The sequence below is a fragment of the Melospiza melodia genome, chromosome 16, assembly GCF_035770615.1.
Source record: "Melospiza melodia melodia isolate bMelMel2 chromosome 16, bMelMel2.pri, whole genome shotgun sequence".
NCBI classification, from domain to species: domain Eukaryota; kingdom Metazoa; phylum Chordata; class Aves; order Passeriformes; family Passerellidae; genus Melospiza; species Melospiza melodia.
In genome coordinates this window covers 2,947,967-2,971,026 of record NC_086209.1, presented here as the reverse complement: position 1 = coordinate 2,971,026, position 23,060 = coordinate 2,947,967, and the positions used below count along the sequence as shown (strand labels likewise).

The following is a 23,060-nucleotide window of genomic DNA, read 5'->3' as shown; positions in this document are numbered from 1 at the left end:
AGCAGCTCTCATGTTGTAAGAGGGTGCAAAAAAAGGGATTTTGCATCCAGCCATTGCTCCTTACATTCTTTGCAACAGCTTTCCACGTATTTACCTGTGCCCTCATCCTCTCCCTGTCCCCAAAGCCACTCTGTCCCAGAGTGGGGTTTCTGTGGCCCCAGACCATTTGTAAAGGCTCCTGTGGGATGCAGGGCTCTCAGGGAAGGGGCAGGCAGTGGCATTACTTCCCCATGCCCACCAGCCCCCAGTGCCACCCTGAGGATTTGCTCTCACTGAAGTCCTGCCCTCTGCTTTATTTGGAGCAAGGGGAGCGCTCAGGATCCAGCTGGTTTTAATACATTTAATGAACAGCTCTGGAGCAGTGGTCACCTTCCCAGGGAGCAGTGACATTTGTCATGCTGGTGCTGCTCTCAGGCATTTGGGCTGCCAGCAAATGAAGAAGTGGTGGCAGATGCATTTTGTAAATTAGAGCAGCGAGTCCTTGTGGTGCAGCTCCATTTTGTGGGAGGCAAATCAGCAGATCTGGCCCAGCTCTCGCAGGCAGGCTTTTCCCTGCACCACAAAGAGCCACCTGCACAGCTTTTCCTGGCTGGATTTCTCCTGAGACAACAAAACTGCAGCCCCTGAAGGCTCTGAGAAGCCCTGTAGGTTCTGCTCTCCCCACTGGTAGGACAGCAGGAGTTTGGGGCCACCTGAACCAGAGGTTGTCCCCAGCCATGAGGTGCTGCTGTGGCCTCTCTGCCCTCTGCAGGGTTGTGCTGTTGCTCTCTGAACCATCCCACGCTGGTTTCCAGCACGCTGTGGCAGAGCTCCACAAATCAACACCTCGAGAAGCTGCTGCTTTCACACCTTCCACCTATTTCTGGCTGCTCAGAGGCATCACACACCCCCAGATCCTTCCCAGCCCTCTTCTCTATCAGATCCATCCTGCCAAACTGCACAGGATGAGCTCCTTCAGGCACCTGCAAGCCCCACTGAGTGTCAGCTCTGCCTCTTGTCCTTTCCCTGACTTCACATTCGGGGGTTTTGTTGCTCCTTTCACTATTTCAGGACTGCTTTGTGCCCCCTCATTCCCCCAGCCCTTCCTCACCTTTCCATTCCAAGGGTTCTGCACCAAAACAGGGTCCTGAGCAGCCACCAGGAGCTGTGGCACTTCTTGTTTGTTTAATATTCACTTCTTTTGTTCAAGGTTAATAGGTTTTCAACTTATCTCCTGGCTTTTTCTCTACTCTGGCTCCTGGCATCCAACCAAAGATTTACTGCCTTGCAAAAGTCTCCAGTTCTGGCAGTGCTGCTCCTCAGGGCTCAGAGGGACCCTGGGAAGCCCAAATTGGGAAAGAGCTTTGATTGCAAGGGCTGAGCAAACAGACTGCCCCAAACTTGGCCTAGAACTGAGCTCAGGGCAGGGCTGACCCCAACTCCCAGTCCTGAGGTGTTTGCTTTATCACACACTTACCCACATCCTCCTCAAATCCAAGCCTGGGGTTTTTCCTGGCTGAAGAGGGAAGGTTTCCCTCATTCCTGCTGCTCCATGCACCCCTGATCCCATCAGGAATATTGGAGCTGGTGATTGCAGCTTGGAATCCTTCCCTGCAGGGCTGCCCACCTCTGCCACGGCTCCTCTCCCACTCCAGGGCTCTCCTGCAGGAAAACAACCCCCAGAACTGTTCCCTGCTCCACCACAGCTCAGAGAAGGAAAGTGGGAGCCAGGACACCTCTCCCTTCTCTCTCATGCCACCCCAAGCAGGGCTGCAGGTGCTGGGCACTGACCAAGCCAGAACTCTGCCCCAGGGATTCAGCAGCACCTGAGAGATCTGTGCTCACCAGCCTGGCCCTCCCTGCAGGGCCACCAGAGCACACCTGCTCCTCCAGGCCCCTTTGGGCTGTAAATCACAGCCCAGGGGACAGAGTGGCTCTGGGGACAGGGAGGGGGTGAGGGCACAGAATGTAAGGGGCAATGGCTGATGGAAAATTCATTTTTTTTTGGACCCTCTTACAAAATGAGAGCTGCTTTTCTGCCCTGATGGATCTAAGCTGCCAGATGCTGGTGCTGCTGAGGTGAGGGATAACATCTGGAAGGAGCCAGCTGCAGGGTCACCCCTGGGCCAGCAGCTGTAAGGCATCCCCAGCCTGGTCTGCAGGGACAGGGGCAGCTTTTATTGCCCAGAACTGCTCTGGCACAGCCCTTATAGCCCAGAGCTGTTCTGGGACAGCTTTTATTGCCCAGAGCTGTTGTGGGGCAGCCCTCACTGCCCAGAGCTGTTCTGGGACAGCCCTCACTGCCCAGAGCTGTTCTGGGACAGCCCTCACTGCCCAGAGCTGTTCTGGGACAGCCTTTAGAGCCCAGAGCTGTTGTGGGACAGCCCTTATAGCCCAGAGCTGTTCTGGGACAGCCCTTATTGCCCAGAACTGTTCTGGGACAGCTTTTATTGCCCAGAGCTGTTCTGGGACAGCCCTTATTGCCCAGAGCTGTTCTGACACAGCAGGGGCTGCCCCTCAGTGCTGCCAGCAGCTCTATATTTGGGGTGCTGCTGGCAGTTTGTTCCTTTTGGGGAAATCAGCATCTTAGGGCACAGTGAACAGCTCATTTCTGTCCCATGTCCTCCCCTGCCTGGTCAGCTCAGCTGATTCCCTGCCAAGCTGCACCACTGGGTTTGGGGGGCAGGTGGGGAGCTCTGGGTGTCTCCCCTCACCTGTGCATTTCCCAGCACAAGGTTTAGGGCTGTTGGCTCTCTCCAGTCACAGGGAACAGCTGAGTGATGGGAGAATCCCCACAGTGTGCCTGAAACCTGAACCAGCTCCTGGCTGGTCCCATTTCTCCTGCCTTCACCCTGCTGAGCTTGTGGCTCCCATTTTCCTCCTCCTGCATCCTGACCCCACTTCCCACCGTGGGCTCCTGCCTTCCTTCCACTCAGGACACAGCAAAATCCCATGGGATTTATCCATGCACATGATCCTGGAGCCTGCACCCAGACCATCCCTGCCCTTGGGAGCCTCTTCCTGAAGGTCTGAGGAGAAGGTTTTGCCACTCAGAATCACTCTCTTGAAGTCCTGGGAATGACCTGTGATAGCAGGAGGAGCAGGAGCAGGGCAGGGTACAGCTCAGCATCCCCTGCTGAGGCTCTGGCCCCATTCAGTGCTCAGGATTTGTGTGCAGCCTCTGGGTGGGTGAGCAGGATGTGCCACAGAGGACAGAAATGAGCTTGGCCTCTCTGGAATCACGTGCAGCCCATCCCCACCAGAGATCTGGACTCAGGACAGGCCTAGAGATGGCGGGTTTTAGGTGAGCAGTTGGGATTTCAAGGCAGAGCTCAGAGGTTTGGTGCTGTTGGTGCAGCAGGGTGAGAGAACTCTCATCAGGGGAGGGCTGTGCAAAGGTTCTGAACCCTGTGCTCCATTAATTGGGGGGGTTGGAAAAGAGCTCTTCCTGTGATTTGGTAAAAATTTCCTTTACAGGCTCCCCTTGCATAAAAATGTGCCAAACTCCTCCTTGGTTCCTTCTGTTGCAAGCTCTGAGTCTCGTTTGGCCTCTTTGGGGTGAGATTAAAGGGATTTTCCTCCTCCAGGGATGCCCTCCCATGGCACAGCGTCAAATACTTCCATCACACCCCTCACCCACTTTCTGCCTCTCCTCCAATCTGTCCCTGCTGGGAAGTTCCAAACCACAAAATCACAAAATCCCTTTTTTCCCTTCATTCTGCTCCAGGGTCGCCGTGGGGGCTGCGGGCTCAGGTGGCCCCAGTTCCCCCCGGGGATTTGTGCCCTGTGCAGGGACAGAGAGCCCCGGGTGCCAGGGCTGTGTCCAGTGCCCGTGTCGGTGGCTGTGGCCCAGGGGATGCTGAGAATGGCTCTTTGTTCCCTGTCCCTAATTGCAGCTCGTTAAGGGCTCTGCCCTGTGCCCTGCAGTGCTGCAGCCCTGGGGCGTGCCAGGGCTCAGCTTTCGGGGGCACACATCAAACCAGCTCGGGGTGAAGCTCTTTGCTCAGCCTGGGGGGCTCGGGGGGCCCAGGAAGGGGAAGGGGTTGTACATCCCTGCAAATGCTGGCCCACAGAACAAACAGCCGGCAGAAATTTGATTTTTTGGGAGGTGGGGACATCACCACGGCCATGGGGAGCACTGGAGGGCTCGGGGTTCGCTCTGAGCCCCGGGGGATCCCCCCGGCTCCTTCCCCTGCACCCCTCAGGACAGGCTGAGGGCTCCTCCATGGGGGGAGCTGGGATTTGCATTTGAAAGCAGCGGAGGAGCTGCTGCCGCTGCTGGGAGCGCTGGCCGGGCGCTGTCAATGGGAAACTGTTCAGTCTGAGCTGCCGGGGCCAAAAAATGTGAACTCTGCACATGGCTGGCTCCGCTCGGGGCAGCGGCGCTGGCTCCGCTCACGGCCACGGCGGGAGCTGCCTCTGCCCGCTGCCAGCGTTCTGGGGAACGTGGGGCGGGTGGGGATGTGGGACAGGGGGGTTCTGATCGCTGCGAATGCTCTTGGTGCCCTCTGGTCCTCATCAGCACAGCCACCAGCTTGTCTCTGCTTTGGGAGCTGGGCTGAGCCTCGATGCACTCATGGCACCCAAGATCCCCTTGTGTGAGCTGGGGGGTGACTGCCTGTCCCTGTCCCAGGGTCCCTGTCCCCATCCCAGGGTCCCTGTCCCCATCCCAATCCCAGGGTCTGTGTCCCTTTCCCAATCCCAGGATCTCTGTCACCATCCCAATCCCAGGGTCTGTGTCCCAATCCCAGGGCCTGTGTGCCAGTCCCAGTCCCCACCCCCATGGATAATAAATGCTCCTTTTTTGCCTCTTTTCCCAGCCTGTTTCCCACCATTCACCCTTTACATCAGCGGCGTACCCTGTCCCCAGCACCCCACAGCCCATGGTGCCCCTCCTTCATCCTTTCCTGCAGCTCCCATGGGTGCCCTCAGTGGCGTGGGTGAGGCCTTTGGTCTCCCTACATCTCCTTAAACCCTGTGGAAAATGAACCATCCCCAGTTTAGGGGGGACAGTGGAGCAGGGGACAACCCAGAAACGCTGTGAGGACACCCAAAGATGCTGTGGGGGTGCACACAGGAGCTATGGGGATGCCCAGAAATGCTGTGGGGACACCCAGAAATGCTGTGGGAGTGCACAGGATCCATGGGGACACCCAGGGATGCTGTGGGGCACCCAAATATGCTGTGGGGGTGCACAAGGAGCTATGAGGGCACCTGGAAATGCTGTGGGGTTGTACACAGGAGCTATGGAGACCCCCATAAATGCTGTGGGGACACCCAGAAATGCTGTGGAAGTGCACAAGGAGCTATGGGGACACCTGGAAATGCTGTGGGGACACACAAAGATGCTGTGGGGGTGCACAGAGGAGCTATGGAGACACCCAGGGATGCTGTGGGGCACCCAGATATCTGTGGGGATGCACATAGGAGCTGTGGGGGCACTCAGTGATGCTGCGGGGCCAGGCAGGGAGCTGGGATGAGCTGGCCACAGCAGCTTGTCTCAGTGTAGTGTGAGCACAAATAAAACCCTGGAGAGGCTGCAGTGAGCTGGAAATAATGGCATTACAAGCGCTGCCTGGCTTCTCTTTGGGCTGTGTGAGGCTGCTCGGGGCCAGCTGAAGGGCTGAGCACAGGGGCTTGAGCAGCTCTGGGAGGTGACAGGGAGAGGACACGGTGGCACAAAGGTAAGGACAAAGTCCTCACCTCCATGCTGGCACCTGTGTGCTCACAGTGTGCATTAGCCCTGCTTGGGAAAGTCCTGCTGGGCCTGCCTGTCCCAGCGTGGGCAGGAGGAACCTCCTGGATCAGCAGTGTGGGGGAACAGCCAAATGATAAAAACTGTGTGATTTAATTTTGATTTTGATTTTTGATTTTAATCCAAATGATTAATCAGAAAAGACCTTCAATTTGTCCAGTCTCAGGGTTTCTAATTAAAACAAGGGGATTTTCTTTCAGTTTCACCTGTGTGTTATTTGAAAAATGCCTGAAAATCGATGGGTCGGATTCTGCAACAGAGCTGTGTAAAAAATTCAAAACACACAAAGCTTTGTTCAAGCTCATCTGTGGTGTTCCCTCTGCTCCCCCCTCTGTCCCTCCCTTCCCCTGCTGTCCCAGGAGAGGCTGAGGGCTCGCCATGCCGCTGGTGAAGAGGAACATCGAGCCCCGGCACCTGTGCCGGGGGGCCCTGCCCGACGGCGTGACCAGCGAGCTGGAGTGTGTCACCAACAGCACCCTGGCTGCCATCATCAAACAGCTGGGCAGCCTCAGTAAGTCACACACAGCCACCTGGGCAGGGGGGCACCGGGGTGGGACAGCGGTGGCACTGGGATGGCACTGGGATGGCACCGGGGTGGCAATGGGATAGCACTGGGATGGGACAGGGATGAGAATGGGATGGCATTGGGATAACACTGGGATAGACTGGGGTGTCACTGGGATGGGAATGGGGTGGCACTGGGATGGCACTGGGATAGCATTGGGATGGCACTAGGATGGCACCGGGATGGCAATGGGATGGCACTTGGATGGCAGTGGGATAACACTGGGATGGCACTGGGATAGCACTGCAATGGGACGGGGATGGGACTGGAATGGCACTGGATGCCAATAGGATGCCAATGGGATTGCACTGGATGGCACCGGGATAATGCTGGGATAGCACTGGGATGGCACTGGGATGGCACTGGGATAGCACTGGGATGGCACTGAAATGGCACTGAGATGGCACTGGGATGGCTATGGGATGGCTATGGGATGGCACTGGGATGGCACAGGGATGGCACTGGGATAGCAATGGGATGGCACTGGGATGGCACAGGGATGGCACTGGGATAGCACTGGGATAGCACTGGGATGGCACTGGGATTGCACTGGGATAGCACTGGGATGGCACAGGGATGGCACTGGGATAGCAATGGGATGGCACTGGAATAGCACTGGGATAGCACTGGGATGGCACTGAAATGGCACTGAGATGGCACTGGGATGGCTATGGGATGGCACTGGGATAGCAATGGGATTGCACTGGGATAGCAATGGGATGGCACTGGGATGGCACAGGGATGGCACTGGGATAGCACTGGGATGGCACTGGGATGGCACTGGGATTGCACTGGGATAGCACTGGGATGGCACAGGGATGGCACTGGGATAGCAATGGGATGGCACTGGAATAGCACTGGGATAGCACTGGGATAGCACTGGGATGGCACTGGGATGGCACTGGGATGGCACTGGGATGCCACAGTCGCTCCCACCAGTTCCAAACACAGAGAAACAAGGGTTGTGTGAGAGCTGTGTGGGCTACAGCCGCTCTTAACTCAGTGGGAATTATCCAGCTTGTTGGAAATAGGAGGATGCTCCTACTTTTTAATTTTTAATTTTTATTTATTTTATATATTTATTAATATAATTTTATAGAATTAATTATTTATAGGATAAATAATTGTTGCTAATATTAATTATTTTAAAATTATTTTATATTATCAAATATTTATTATATTTTATATATTTTATATATGTTTGGTTTTGTTTATTATTATTATATATATACATATATAAAATAATAATATTATATATAATTTATAAGTATTTAAAAGTTTGGGTTTTGGTTGGGGTTTTTGTTTGTTTGTTTGTTTGTTTTTTGGGTTTTTTGGCCAAGCTTGAAATGGGGACTTGGTGCCATTTTGAGACCCATTTTCCTCCCCCAGCTGTGCAGTGGGGGATGGAAAGCCTTCAGGAGCCCCTTGCTTCTCCACTTGGCCAGAAATAGGAAGGCCAGGTGAAGATTTACAATACCCCAAGCTATTCTTTTTAAAGTTGGAGCTTTTTGAGGAAGAGAGTCTCTATCACAGGTCTAAACCCTCAGCTGTCTCCTGCCCTGGGACTGATCTCAGCAGGAAAGGGGCACATGAGAGCACTGCTCACACCAGGGTGAAGCTTTAACAGGGGCAACCTATTTCATGCTGAATATCCACTTAAAATAGAGAGAGAAGCTATTCAGGGCCCCCCCTCTTTCACACACCTCCAGAAGCAGATTCTGCTCTAAAATACTCCCAGAAAAATAACCCCAGGGTGTAGGGAGCTGCTGGGAGTGCAGTGGCTCACACAAGCAGCACCCATGGCTGCTCAGGCCTCCAGTCCAGGGAAAAAGGGAATCAAACATGACCAAGCTGGGGAGTGCTCAGAGGAGCTTCTGAAAGTGCCCTGATCTAGGGAACTGTCTGAGAGCTGGGATTGGAGGAAACCCTGAGGATCTGTGGGATGGGATGGGATGGGATGGGATGGGATGGGATGGGATGGGATGGGATGGGATGGGATGGGATGGGATGGGATGGGATGGGATGGGATGGGATGGGATGGGATGGGTGCTGTAGCCTACAGGTATCAGCAATGCTCTGCCAGACACTTCACTCCAGCTCCATGATAGGAATAACCATAATAAAAAGCTAAATAACCCTAAATAAATAAGCTGCACTGAGAGATGCAGGAAAAGAACTGATAAAGTGAAATAAATTGCAGATCCTCCCTGCTGTGGCACTGTCCCCACTGCCCTGCTCTTGGCTTTCTACCTGGGATGAATTTCCCCAGGTTGTGTTGTGGGTTTTTGGTGATTTTTTTGCTTGATCTGTCCTGATGGGTCCAAGGGCTGTCTGGGGCACTGTGAATGTTCTGTGCCCCGGTGGGTGCTGCTCTCTCTGGAAAGGGGTGATCATTTGGGCTCCCCTGCCTCCCTGCAGCACTTTGGGAGAGGCTGAGGCTCAGCTCCCAGAGATCCAGGCTGGGCAGAGCACCCACAGAGCCAGGGGGGAGGTGGGAGCTCCAGGGGAAGGGCTGAGCTGGGCGAGCCACCAGTGGTGACAGGCGCATTGTCCCCTGCCAGGCAGGCACGCAGAGGACATCTTTGGAGAGCTGTTCAATGAAGCCAACAGCTTCTACATGAGGATGAACTCACTGCAGGAGAGGGTGGACCTGCTGGTCATCAAGGTGACGCAGCTGGACTCCACCGTGGAGGAAGGTGAGGGGCTGGGGCTGGCTTGGGGTGATGTCCAGACGCGCTCTCGGGACCAGAGCCCCACTATGGCTGAGGCCACCCCTGCATCCCTTGTCCTTCCTGTGCCCCCCCAGTTTCACTGCAGGACATCAACATGAGGAAAGCCTTCAAGAGCTCCACGGTGCAGAACCAGCAGGTGGTGTCCCGCAACTCCATCCCCAACCCGGTGATGGAGATGTACCAGCGCTGCGACAAACCCCCGCCTCTCAACATCCTCACACCCTACAGGTACAGGGCACAGCCCTCCCTGGGGCTCCAAGGGGGTCCTTCCCATGAGAAGGGTCAAGTGTGCCCCCATTTGTGTGCTGTGCTGCCCCCTCATTGTGTGGGGTGCTTGGGATGTGTGTCCATGGTCTGCAGGTGGTGGCTGCTGTGTTGGATGTGTCTGTGGTGGGGCAGCAGCTCATGGTTATGGTCATCCCAAAGCCCTTGGGATGGGGAACAGGGGGTCTTCTCCTGTGGCTGGTAACCCTCCCTCTGCCCTTTGAACCTCCAGGGATGACAAGAAGGATGGCCTCAAATTCTACACCGACCCCTCCTACTTCTTCAACTTATGGAAGGAGAAGATGCTGCAGGCGACAGAGGACAAGAGGAAGGAGAAGCGCAGGCAGAAGGTGGGTGGGGGCAGCAGGGGGACAAGGGGGCAGGAGCTGGGGGTGCTCAGGACCCGGGGACAGCCACTCCTGGTGCATCCTTCATCAGAAAGATGGGTGCATCTGGGCCAGGCTGGAGGTGGAGCCGTGGCTTTGTGTCCCCCCAGGAGCAGCGGCTGGTGGAGGACTCCACCCGGGAGGTGAAGAAAGTGAGGAAAGCCCGCAACCGGCGCCTGGAGTGGAACATGATGGCGTATGATAAAGAGTTCCGGCCGGATAACAGGTTCTCACCATCCCCCTATCACATGGCATCATCGGAAGGATCACTGTCCCCAGATAATAGGCAGGTTCTACCTCCTACACCTTCAGCTCACGGCTCTCCTTTGCTTTGCTCTTCCTCTCCGTCGTTGTGCGGGATGTGGTGCCCACAGCAGGGTTGGGGTGCTCAGCTGTTAGCCTGTGGATAGCTGGATAGCCTGTGGTAGCTTCATGGATAGCTGGTGTCCCCAGGGTGTCATCCTGGAGCTCAGGAGGAGCCTTGGCACTGGGATAAAACCGGAGCACTTTCTGTTTCGCAGCTAAGGAAAGAGAGTGGTTCAGCTCTGTTGTGTCCTCCTCCCCTGTGCTCTCACTCTGCTGTCTGGTACATCGATATTTTCATGGCCTGTTCTTGTTTCGTTGTCTGAACCCCAAACAACTCCCAAACCCACCCCCTGAGCCCCCTCAGGAGTACAACAGCCGCCTTCTCCCGTGCTGCAGGTCCTACGCGTCGGACGCTGCCGACCACTCGTACCCGGCCAGCCCCAACCACCCAGCCCAGCTGCTGGCCCCCGCTGCCCACCTGGCCCCGGCGGAGCACAAGGAGGGGCTGGCGGCCCCCACGCCCCCCGAGCACGGGTTCAGGCCCGCGGGCAGCCGGCAGAACAGCCTGACCCGCCTGCAGCAGCCCCACGCGCCGCCGCCCCCCGAGGCCGTGCTCAACGGGCCCAGAGCCCACCTAGTCAAGGATTACGGGTAAAGCTACAGCCTGCTGGCTAATGGAGGGGTGTGCAAGGGAAGGGGGCTTGGTGGGGGTCTGGCCTCCCATTTCTGGGCTGATGGAGCAGGAGAGACCTGCCCCACAGCTTTCATGGTCCAAAACTGCTGGTGAGAGGCCAAATCAGTCAGGAGTGCTTTTGGGGTAATGTCATTCCAGATAATGGGGCAGGGTGGATGGAGGGTTTTCCCCTGGGGTGTTGCCTGCTTTCCACCACTGCATTAGCCATAGCCTATCCCACCAGCAGAGCTCCACCACCCTTCTGACTCTGGGACAGAGCTTTCATTGGGGTTTGGAGCAAACCAAGCCAGAGTGGAGGCAGCTGGGTGCTGGGATGGGTGATGGATGCTGGATGGGTAATAGGAAATCCTTCAGCAATGCTCTGGCAGCCTGGAGGGCCAGGTGTGCCCTACAGGGCATCAGGCCCAGCATCACCAGCCAGGCAAGGCAGGAGATTTCCTGCTCTGATCTACACTGGGGCAGCCTCACCTTGAATACTGGGGGCGGTTTTGGACACCATAATATAGAAAAGACACGGAGATATTAGAGAGTGTTCAAAGGAGGCCATGAAGATGGCAAAGGGCTTTGAGGAGAAGCTGTGTGAGGAGTGGTTAAAGGCATTTAGAGTGTTCAGCTGGAGGAGACTGAGGGGAGACATTATTGCAGTGCACAAATTCCTGAGGGGAAGCAGAGGGGCAGATGCTGATCTCTTGTTTGTGGTGACCAGTGACAGAACCCGAGGCAATGGCCTGAAGCTGTGTCAGACAAGGTTTAGGTTGGCTATCAAGAAAAGATTCTTCCCTCAGAGGGCCGTGGGGCACTGAGCTGACTCCCAGGGGATGGTGCCAGCACCAAACCTGGGACTCCAGGAGCCTTTGGACGGATTTCCCGGGGATGCCCAGGGTGGGGCTGTTTGGGATGTTCAGGAGTTGGGCTGGATGATCCCTTTGCTCTGTGATTCCCGTGGCTCTGACGCTGTGCCCTGTTGCAGGCCGCAGCCGGTGCCCATGGCCGAGTACTTCGTGCCGCCGGCCCCGCCGCCGCCGCCGCCCGTCATCCCATCGGCCCAGACCGCCTTCGACAGCCCCATCTCGGCTCCCCCCGCGCTGGGCCCCGGCTCGGCCGCAGCCCCCAACTACGCCCCATCGCCGCCCCCCGCGCCCCCCGGGCCCTACTCGGCCTCCCCGCCTCAGAGCGGGCCCATGGCCCCCCCGGTGGCGCCGCCGCCGCCGCCGCCCGGGCCCCCGGCCGTGTCCGCCTCGCCCGCGCACTCCGCATCGCCACCGGCCCCCGCCGAGCCCCGCAAGCCGCAGGTGCCGCTGATGCCCATGAGCGACGCCCGGAGCGACCTGCTGGCTGCCATCCGCAGGGGTGAGTGTGGGACACCGCCCTGGCCGGGACACGGGGCTGGGTGACACAGCTGGGGGGTACTGGTGGCGCCGGGGGCAAGAGGAGCTCTTGGTGGGCAGGTGATGGGTGAGGATGGTGGGACCTCGCCAGGGGAATAAAGGCAGTGTATCTCCATGGCTGGAGGGGGAATGAAGCCCCACAGCTTGCTGGCAGCTCCCAGGCATGGAGCTGCCTTTGTTCCCCCGGCAAAGTCCCACCATCCTCACCCATTCCCCTTCATTTGGACACCCTGGCTTCCTTTGGACACCCTGGCTTCCTTTGGACACCCTGGCTTCCTCAGGCTGTAGTGGATGGTGTGCTCCAAGGTCTCTCGCATTTCCCTTGGCTGCAAATCTTCGGGTCAAATGGTAAATTTATCCTTTCAGAAGGTTCAATATCTTCAGGCTGAGTGGAAGCAGAGGAGGAGCTTTATTCTATGATACAGCTTAGTATCGTAGAATAATTAGTAATCATAGATATTCATAAAATTCTAGCATGGTTTGGGTTGGAAGGGACCTTAAAGCTCATCCAATTCAACCACCTGCCATGGGCAGGGACACCTCCCACTGTCCCAGGCTGCTCCAAACCCCAATGTCCAGCCTGGCCTTGGACATTTCAGAGATCCAAAGCGGCCACAGCTGCTCTGGCAAGCTGTGCCAGGGCCTGCCCACCTTCACAGGGAAGAATTTCTTTCTGACATCCAGTCTGGGCCTACTCTTCCAGTTTACAACCATTCCCTCTTGTCCTACCCATCCTATCCTGTCCTCCCAAAGAACTTTATAACCACCGCTCTTATCTCAGCCAACACTTTAAAACTGGTGGGGATGCTGCACACTGGGTGCACTCCCCCCTGAAGTCTTCCCCCTTTTCCTGTAGGAATCCAACTCCGGAAGGTGCAGGAGCAGTGGGAACAAGAGGCCAAGAAAGAGCCTGTGGGCAATGACGTGGCCACCATCCTGTCGCGCCGCATCGCCGTGGAGTACAGCGAGTCCGACGACGACTCGGAGCTGGACGAGAACGAGTGGTCGGACTGAGGGCCCCGGCTGGGCGGGCTCGGGCTCCTGCTCCCCTCCAGGTGTGTATGGGCACCTTCCCCAGGGGGCTCCTGCTCCCCTCCAGGTGTGTATGGGCACCTTCCCCAGGGGGCTCCTGCTCCCCTCCAGGTGTGTATGGGCACCTTCCCCAGCGTCGCTGCCCCGGTCAGGAGCTTTGCTTTTACACTATGTCCAAAACCCTTCGGGCAGCAGCAGCAGCAGCAGCAGCACTGGTAGGATACACCTTGGAGGCAGTGAGAGCAGAAATTAGCAGCACCTTCACAGTTAATGACTTCCAAAATTCTCTGAAGGCAGGTTAATAGATTTACACCTGGAGCAAGAGCAGAGACTGGCCCTGGGTGTGCTTTGTGAGAGGAGGGAGCCCCAGAGGCAGCAGTGCTTTTCCAGCTAAATGTTAATTGTGATAACGAGAAGCTCCTGGAGAAGAAGCCTTGTTTGCACAGCTGGTGCCACCACGGGAGCTCAGGGGTGGCAGTGTGGGTTTGGGGACACTGCTGCTGGGGGTTTTGGGGTCAGGCAGCTCCAAAGGCTGGGTGTGAGCAGGAGCCTCCTTCCCTACAGAGCAATGCACCACGTTTAGTAGCAGTTACACCCTTGTGTTGTTGCTCCCTGGAAAATCATGGAATGCTTTGGGTTGGAAGGCACCTTTAGAGCCCATCTAGTCCAACCAGAACTGGGACACCCTCCACCAGACCAGCTTGCATGAGCAGCCCAAGGTGTTGGTGACCTCAGCCTGTATCCACCCTCAGAGCTGGTTTTCTAGGAGCAAAGGGAGAAGGCAAGGCTGGAGTGGCTGGCAGGGAGAGCCAGCCTTGTCTGGGCCTGTCCTGCCTCTCCAGCAAAGGAGCAGAGGTGTCCAGGGAGCTCCCCCAAGCCCAGCTCTCCTTGGCCTTAGCATGGCACCATTTCAGTGTGATTTGGGAAAAAGTTAATCAGACAATCTGCTGCTTTCAGGTAAACTCTCAACTTGCACTTTGCAGCCCCACAAACTGTGCCTGTACAATTGGGATCAGCTCAGAGCCAGGCACTGATTCCCCCTGGCTGATCCTGCTCCTTCCCCTGTCCCAAGTTTGGACACTGATGGAGGAGCTGGGTGACCAGCCCCTGTTTCAGCACTGAAAATACCTGTTTTCCTATCAAAACTGAGCCTGATCCATAGAAGACTTTTCACAGAGCTACAAAGAGAGGAGGAGGCACAGAGGAAGGCAGAGCAAAGGGCTGGGAAATACTGGAAATATCCCAGGCAGGTCTGAAAACCTGCAGAGAGCTGGGAGAGGTTCCCCACCTGTGGAAAACAGGCCAGCACCAGCTGTGGATTGGCCACTGTGGTGTCCCCAGACCCTCTCTTGTGTTCAGCTCTACCACAAGTCCCTGAGCAGGGAAAGCTGAGCTCTGTGCCCAGTTCCTGCCTCTCTCAGCAGCCCTGCAGGTGATGGCTGCTTCAGCAGGATTTTGCCTATGTAGAAGCAGCCAGACCTGCAGAAGAGGTGGGAGGATATGGCTGAGATCCAAATGCTGATGGCTAAATTCACAAAATCCTAGAGTGATTTGGAGTAAAAGGGACCTTAAAGACATCATCTCATTCCAACCTCCTGCCAAGGGCACCTTCCACTAGAGCAGGTTGCTGATACCCTGGGAAGTGCTGGTGTTGAGCAAGGTCCCAAACATCTGCCCATTTGCCCCCAGTGCAAACCCCTCAGGGCCAGGTGTGGTGAAATGCCACCAGGAGCTTTCCCTTCTCTTGTCCCTTGGATGTGACACCTTCCACACCTCCACACCCAGGCTGGGAGCTGCTGAGTGGGCTTGAGCAGGGCTGCAGAAGGGATTTGGGATGTGGGAGAGGGCAAGGCAAGAAGCAGCAGGACACAGGGAATAACTCATCTGCAGAACCCAAGGAGCAGGAGTGACCAGAGGGCCAGGGAGACACCTTGCCCCGCAGGTGGCCAGGAAATTCCTGGTGCACACTGAGAGCTCTTGGTTCTGGTGTTGACCCTCTGAGATGCAGGGAAATGGCTGCAGGAGGTTTTTACAGAGCCCCTGCAATGCCCAGGAGCTGCTTTCCTTGGGAAGGCAGCTGGGCTTTGGCTGGAGCAGGTTTGAAGGAGGCAGTGTAAAAATTCAGGAGTGCAAAAATTCAGGGCAACATTTAAGGTGGAGTTTCTGGTGGAGCATTATTAACATAGATACAATCACAAAACAGTGTGTAAGCAAAGGGAAATTTGGTTTATTTAGGCAATTTAGGAAGAGCAATAACCCTTTGTGAGAGAGAGAAAACAGCAGGGGCTGGTGGAGCTGCTCTTGTGTGTTCCAGAGGTGGAGGGGCTGCAGAGCCACCGTGGGGACCCAGCAGAGCTGAGGAGCCCCCCTGGGCCTGGGAGGGGGCTCAGGGACACAGGGGACTCCCCCTGGGCTCTGTGGCTGTCCCAGACTGCAAAGCTGAGCCAGTCCTGCTCTGTGGTATTTTCAGGGTCTCCAGGACGAAGGAGGAATTGAGAATTTGACTCCATGTTCTTACAAGGCTAATTTATTATTTTATGTACTTATATTACATGAAAGAATGCTATACTAAAACTATAGTAAAGAATAGAGAAAGGACACAGACAGAAGGTTTAACAAGATACTGCTGAAAAACTCTGTGACTTCTTCCAGAGTCCCAACACAGCTGGACAGTGATTGGTCATGAAGTAAAAACCATTCACCTGTTGGATAAACAATCTCCAAGGCAGCAAAACACAGGAGAAGCAATCAGATAATTATTGTTTTCATTCCTCTCTGAGGCTTCTCAGCTTCCCAGGAGAGAAACCCTGGTGAAGGGATTTTTCAGAAAATGTGACAGTGGCACTGGTGGGAGCTGGAGAGCAGCCCAGGGCCCCTGAGAGATCCAGTCCCTCCTTTCCATGCCCCAGCTGCTCTGTGTGTGTCACATGGGGCTGTGGCAATTGGGGCAGGACCCTGTGGGTGTGTGGCACTCAGGGCTGTCCCGTGGCCCTGTCACCCTGTGCTGGGGCTGGACTGGTGCTGTGGCATGGCAAAGGGCTTGACAATCACAGGAAGGTTGGGAGGGACCCTAAAGGGCATTTTTAGGTCACTCAGGCCACAGCTGCAGAGCAGATGCACAGCTGGCAGCCCCAGGGTGGGCAGGAAAGGCTCAGCCCCATTTCCTCACATCTTTCTGTCTTACACCACGTCCCCACTGGTGTAAAACACCCATCCCAGCAGCCCCAGGGGGGCAGGGAAGGCTCAGCCCCATTCCCTCACATCTTTATGTTCTTACACCACATCCCCACTGGTGTAAAACACCCATCCCAGCAGCCCCAGGGTGGGCAGGAGAGGCTCAGCCCCATTTCCTCACATCTTTCTGTCTTACACCACGTCCCCACTGGTGTAAAACACCCATCCCAGCAGCCCCAGGGTGGGCAGGAGAGGCTCAGCCCCATTCCCTCACATCTTTATGTTCTTACACCACATCCCCACTGGTGTAAAACACCCATCCCAGCAGCCCCAGGGTGGGCAGGAGAGGCTCAGCCCCATTTCCTCACATCTTTCTGTCTTACACCACATCCCCACTGGTGTAAAACACCCATCCCAGCAGCCCCAGCCCATCCTGCTCTGCTGCAGGAAATGCCCTGAGAGCACAAACGCAGCTCATATTCTCAGCTCCATGGCCTCCCAGCTGCTTGGGAACATCCCCACCCTCCTCTCCAGGGAGCAGAACTGCCATGGACACCCTCCAGCTGTCCTGGTAGCAGGGGTGGGGTCCCCCATCCTCACCCCAGAGAGGGGGAGCTGGTGGAGAAGTGACCTCAGGGGGGTTTGGACACCCATTCCTGGCCTGGCCATGGCTCACCCAGCTCTTCCCAACCCTCCCAGCAGCACCAGGGATCATCAGCTGGGAAAGGACCTCCAGGCTGGAGCACGAATGCCACAGCCCCATGAGCCAGCCCATCCCCAGTGGGACTCAGCTCCACCACCTTCATTTGGGGCAGAATCACCTGCTTTTTGCTCAGGTGACCTCTGCAGTCCAACAGAAGTGACACCAATTGCTTGGCTGCTCTGGGCTGTGCTGCTGGGACTGTGCCATGCTAATTAACACTGTCTGTCTGTCCCACATGCTGCACACTCAGTGGTTTGTACATATGTGCCTATTTCTGTGCACGCTCCCCAAAGTAGGCCATGCTGAGTTACACAACCTGAAATGCTCAAATCCTCATGTGGGCTGATATAAAAGTGAATATTTAAGTATTTTATCTAGCTTGGCAGACATTAAAAAATACAATCCAGGTCACAGATGATTGAATTTCTCCTGTCTCAAGAGTGCCAGAATTGGGCTGAGGAGGTTCTCCTGTACATTAAGGTATCGTGTTCCCTGCTGAAATATAGCAGTGGCATTTCATTGCCAAAGGAGAATCACAGAGTGCCAAACATTTAATGAGTCCAACTGATCTCCTGAGAGCTCCTCTTTCCATTTTATCTGCTTCCCCCTACTTGCCAATTTATGGGCATAGATTAAAAATAATAAATATGGCTGTCAACGGCAGGGGGAAATGAAATAAAATAAAATAAATAAAATAATAAATATGGCTGTCAACAGCAGGGGGAAATATCCTGTGTCCATACAAATGGGCTGGGCTGGAGTCAGTAGAACAGTAAATGAGTAAATTTGGGTTCTGCTTGGAGATGTCAATGGGAGCTGTAATCCTTGAGGTCCATCAGGAGCCTCTTGGACATCCCAGGTGCATCTGGAAAGGGACTTTACAGGGAGCACTGTGCCTGTGGTACAGCTGTGAAGCTACAGCAGGAGTGAAGGCTGGTTCTGCTCAGGGTTGCTGGAAGTCCTGCAGTGTTCACTCCTGGAATTGTCCCCCTGATCTGGAGTGACCATGGAGCTGGCTGGTGCTGCTGGTGGCTCTCAAAGGATCAGTGTCCTGCAGGAAGAATGGATTGGGCAGTTTCCAGTTTCTAATTTCCCACCCAGGGAAGAGACCCAGAGAGGAGCAATCACCCATCCCACGAGGGCTCCTGCCTTTGCAGCTGTTTCATCCTGGGGAGGTTTCACTCCAGTGACAAACTTAGGGCTGAACTTGGCTTCTTCAGAGAGCTCTTTGCACAGAAGAGTCCTCAAATTTCCTCCCAGCCACTTTTCCACCTCTCTCTCCCTTCCCAGACACCCAGCAGCCTGCACAGAAGCCTTGCAGACTCCCCTGAGCCTGAATTAACACCTCAGCTTTAACAAATGGGAGTTTTGCTGGAGGGAGGCAGGTGGCAGCCCTGGAGGTGGCATTTTGGAGGGGACATTGCAGAGGTCCCCAGCTGGCAGGAGCTCTGTGCCACTTCCTTGTGGATGGAGCAGGGATGGCCATGGGAAGCACAGGCTGTTCCTTTCACCAATATTCCTGTTTTTCCTGTAGCAGTAGTTCTTTAGGGGGTAAGGTTTTTCTCAGCTGGAATGTCACTTTACAGATTTAAAAAATTAAAAAAAAATAAAATAAAAAATAAGGGCAAGGAGTCTGTCCTGAGGAGTTTACAGTCTACAGCAAAGACCATGTAACCTGCACTGCACTTTAGAAGCCTCAAATGCTCACTCACCCATGAATTTCCCCTCCAGCAGCCCCTCGAGGGCAGTTGTCCCTTCCTTGGTGGCCCCTGAGCAGCACCAGCCACTCCCTGCTGGTGACAGAGCCCCGGGGCTCTCCTGCCCCCAATTCCCCACTCAGAAGTGCCTGAGCAAAGCCCAGGAGAGCCAAGCCATGCTGGGTTTGTCCCTGTCCCCACACAGCTGTGCTCCCTGGATGGCCTCAGGGCTGTCACCAACCATGGCCCAGCCTCTGGGAAACCTCCTCCAGACACAACCTAAAGCCAGACTGTGAATGGTTCCATCTTTTTGAGAATCAAAGGGAGGGGGTTTTGTGTGTGAATCTGATTTTTTTTGGACAAACCCCAGGGATTTTAGGCTCACTCTCTCAAGCTCCACCTTCTCCAGGTGAAAAATGTGCCTGTATTTGCCTGGTGGAGGGAATAAATAAAAACCAAACCAAACCCCAGAGTTAAGAGCTTCAGGGAGGAGGTGTCTGCCCCAAAGCCTTCAGAGCTGTGCCCACAGGCAGGGTGGGACAGCAGGGTGTCCTCAGGGCAGGACACCACCCTGGTGCTGTCACCAGCCTGGGGGTGTCACCAGAGCCTGCAGCAAGGGCTGGGCTCCTGCTGAGGGGAACCCCAGGCAGGAGCTGCATGGAGGATGTCCCTGAGGGCAGAATTGATGTGACAGGAGCCAAAGTGGTGTCAGAATCACTGACAGGAGCCTGAGGCCACCACAGCACCACTGATGCTTCACCTCCCTGGGCATCTCCAGCAGGGATTGTCCCTGGGTGCCTCCAGCCTCTTCTTCCCCCCAGGAACAGGATTAAAGCTCTTGCTGGTTGTTGGGAGCCCCAGAGGTTGTGAAAGGAGCCTTTCCCTGCACACTGGCACTGCCAGGGGGGTTCAGCTCAGGTAATTCCAGCTCTTGGTTCTGTGTAAGGTTAAGAGAAAGAGGAGAAAATAAGACAGAAAGGAACCAGCCCAGCATTTTAGGTTGGTTATTTTAGGTTGGTTATGTTCACATCATTTTAGGTTGGTTATGCTCACATCAGCCTGCACAGGGGAAACCTCAGCCAGGCCAAAGCCACAAAGGGCAGTGAGGGGGTAAATCTGTGCTGCAGGTCAGTGTGGGACTGAGCTGTGGCACAAAGGAGCTGAGCCAGGTCTCAGGGAAAACCTTTCTGGAGGTGAGGATGGAGAAACTCAGGTCCCAGAGGCTCTGCCATGGCTTTGGGAAGCCAGAGAGAAGCTCTGACCTTGTGTGCAGCCAGGGAAGGGTGGAGGTGCCCACAGGGCCTTTCTGGCACCTTTGTGATTCTCCCTCATCCCTGGGTGGGTTACAGCCCCAGAGCATTCCCCAGGGCAGGGCAGCTCCTTTTGATTTTGGTGTTGAGCCTCAAATTGAATAAAGGTAAAATGTGCTGCAGAATAAGCACCTGAGAGGGAAGGGTGTGAGCTCCCAGCTGTTTCTGCTGGATTTCAGTGGTTAAAAGGCAGAAACTCCTCTGCACCATTCATGATCCACAGACTGTACTGAATAAACCATTAAGATGGACAATTTAACATTTGCCCTTTGATTTGGGGTAGCTCAGTTAAGAAATCTAAAAATAAAATGTAAAAAAAAAAAATCTAAAAATAAACAAATAAACAAACAAAACCTAACCCACCCACAAAACAAAAAAGCAAACAAACAACTCACATGTGATTTCCAGAAGGATAAACTGTTCCCTTTCCTTCCCTCAGACCTAGAAGGAAGGTCAGGCACAGCAGCACTTCCCAGTCAGTCAGCAGCAGAGTGAAGCAGGTGCTACCAGAACCACTTCCAGAAATCCCAGGAAAGTGGTGTTTAAGGAAAAGCAATAACCACATCACCCCAGTGCAGCAAGGAGAGCCTTTCCTGCCACTGCAGGAGGTGCTTTTGTCCCTCCCCAGCTCAAGTGTTTCAAATCCCATTGATTTTCACCTCTCACTGGTGCTGTGCAACCCTGGTGCCTCAGCTGGGATTGCTGACTCCATGGAAAAACCAAAAATCTTGTGTTAAAAAGGGAGAGGGCTTGGAGGCAGGGACAGACACTCCTGTGAGGCCCATGGAGAGCTGCTGCTGATTTCCTCCTGGCAGCTGCAGCACCTCAGGCAGAGCCCTGCCAGGGCCCCAAAAATCAGTCATGAGCATCAACACCCCCCTCTCTGCCCCCCCTCCAAATTTAATTTTACTCTGAGATGTTTCAGCTCTGTCTGTAGCTCTGGCCAGTTTTCCACAGATGGGGCTGCTCTTTCTGTTGTTTGTTGTCTTGGATGGCAGATCAGGTAAAGAAAGCAAATCACAGACTCCCAGAACTGTTTGGATTTCCAGTTTGGTTGTCCCATGGGCAGGGACACCTTCCATGAGACCAAGTCCCACCCAACCTGCTCAAATCCCCACAAATTTCAAAAACCTTTTCCTTCAAAATGCATTTTCAGGGCCTTTTGGGGCTGATGGATCCTCATCTTAACAGACATCCTGAATTTTGGGGCTGCCTGACTTGTTGGGGTGACCTGAGGCAGGGTGTGAGTTTGGGGTGATGCTGAGCTGGGCTGGCACCTTCCTCCCCTGTGCCCTCAGCTGTGCCCTGCCACACACAGGGCTGGGCCCCAGAGCTGCTGCTGGGGACACCACGGGGCCAGGGCAGCTCCTCAGGACACAAGTGCCTTTCCTGGGCTCCCTCTGCAGCCTCCTGGGCTGGGAGTGGGCAGAGCTCAGCTGGGCTGGGACCCTGGAGCTGCCCAGGGACCCTCTGGGATCCCCCTCCCACAGGAGTGTCCTGGGGAGCAGCGGTCACTCCAGCCTTGGGAACCTCTGAGCAGCCTGGAGCCATGGGGACAGTGCCCAGGGGAAGGCATGGGGACAGTGCCCAGGGTGTGGGGAGGGGACAGACCCTGTCACCGCCCTGCTGTGGGGAGGGGACAATCCCTGTCACCACCGTGGTGTGGAGAGGGGACAATCCCTGTCACCGCCCTGCTGTGGGGAGGGGACAATCCCTGTCACCACCGTGGTGTGGAGAGGGGACAATCCCTGTCACCACCGTGCTGTGGGGAGGGGACAAACCTTGTCCCAACCGTGCTGTGGGGAGGGGATAATCCCTGTCACCACCGTGCTGTGGGGAGGGGACAAACCTTGTCCCAACCGTGCTGTGGGGAGGGGATAATCCCTGTCACCACCGTGCTGTGGGGAGGGGACAGACCCTGTCACTGCCGTGCTGTGGAGAGGGGACAATCCCTGTCACCACCGTGCTGTGGGGAGGGGACAAACCCTGTCCCAACCGTGCTGTGGGGAGGGGATAATCCCTGTCACCACCATGCTGTGGGACATGCACGTGCTGTGGGTCGCTGCTGTCATGGGGCAAGCATCCAGGAGAGCCTTCCTCCTCCTCCTCCTCCTCCTCCTCCTCCTCCTCCTGCTGCTGTCCAGCCTGGGGCTGCTGGGCCAATGGCAGCTGCTGCAGCAGGACAGGAGCCATCTCCTCCCAGCTTCCATCCTCTCTGGGGCCAGCAGGAGCCCTGACGCCCCTGGGGGAGGCCAGGTGCTGTTGGAGAGTTGTTTTGGAGGGAATTGAAGGCAGATCAAAGCATCTCAGACCCCCAAACCCCTCTGCACCACCCAAACTCTGAGACCTCTTGGAGCCCTGGGCACCCATCCTCCCACAACAGAGCATCCAGAGCTCCAGATGGGCATTCCAAAAGCAGTTTTCTCTCCTTTTGGCACCAGCTGGTCACACACAGAGCCCAGAGCCAGGGCTGCTCTCTGTGGAGGTTGTCCCCAGCTCTGCAGGGGTGGCACAGAGGGGACAGGGACACCTCAGCATCCCAACACTCCTGCAAAAGGCTCATTTTTAATCACAGCAGAAAAAATTACTCCATCTCCTTAGATTTGCCACCTGGCAGAAGGAGCTGGTGCAGGACAGGCACCTTCCCAAGGGAGGGTGACCCATTCCAGGCCAGGAGAGGCTCCCATTGCTCAGAGCTGAGTTGAGGGAGGAGATGTTCTCTGTCTCTGGGGTCTGTAACCGTGTGCCCTTAGTCAGTAGGTGAGTAGATGTTGCTGCCCGTGTCTATCTCCCCTGCCCAGTTGCTACATGTGAACAAGTGTATTTCTCCCCAGTGTTGTGGGTTCTGCCTGTGGTGACACAAGGATGGGAAGGGAGGGGTGACCTCGAGCTTCCTCCTGGACAGGGTAGAGAGGAAACCTGGACGGGTCCGAGGCACCACTTGTAACTACATTTGTTCAAGAAATGTCATCTTAATCCCAAACTGTTGACACTTTATGCATGTGCTAATTAAATTTAAAAGAAAAAATGACAAAAAAGAAAAAAAATTAATAAAGATTTTAAGAGGTTACAGTA

General features: G+C 55.3%; 1 protein-coding gene across 4 annotated transcripts in view; it reads left to right on the top strand.

Moving 5' to 3' along the window:
* LOC134425585 (actin-binding protein WASF3-like) overlaps window positions 1-23,060 on the top strand; it is a 27,902-nt gene extending 4,842 nt beyond the window's left edge. Inside the window, exons 2-10 of one of the 4 annotated variants that reach the window (XR_010029726.1) lie at window positions 6,094-6,245; window positions 8,861-8,995; window positions 9,106-9,259; window positions 9,528-9,645; window positions 9,792-9,967; window positions 10,384-10,638; window positions 11,652-12,031; window positions 12,926-13,182; window positions 13,227-23,060. Coding sequence is in view for 2 of the 4 variants with exons in the window: in XM_063170316.1 (XP_063026386.1) it covers window positions 6,113-6,245; window positions 8,861-8,995; window positions 9,106-9,259; window positions 9,528-9,645; window positions 9,792-9,967; window positions 10,384-10,638; window positions 11,652-12,031; window positions 12,926-13,083 (1,509 nt within the window). In the remaining 2 variants the exon portion in view is untranslated. Of the gene's footprint in view, window positions 1-6,093; window positions 6,246-8,860; window positions 8,996-9,105; window positions 9,260-9,527; window positions 9,646-9,791; window positions 9,968-10,383; window positions 10,639-11,651; window positions 12,032-12,925 lie in introns of all 4 variants that reach the window. The other 3 variants (XR_010029725.1, XM_063170317.1, XM_063170316.1) reach the window with 3 other exon arrangements.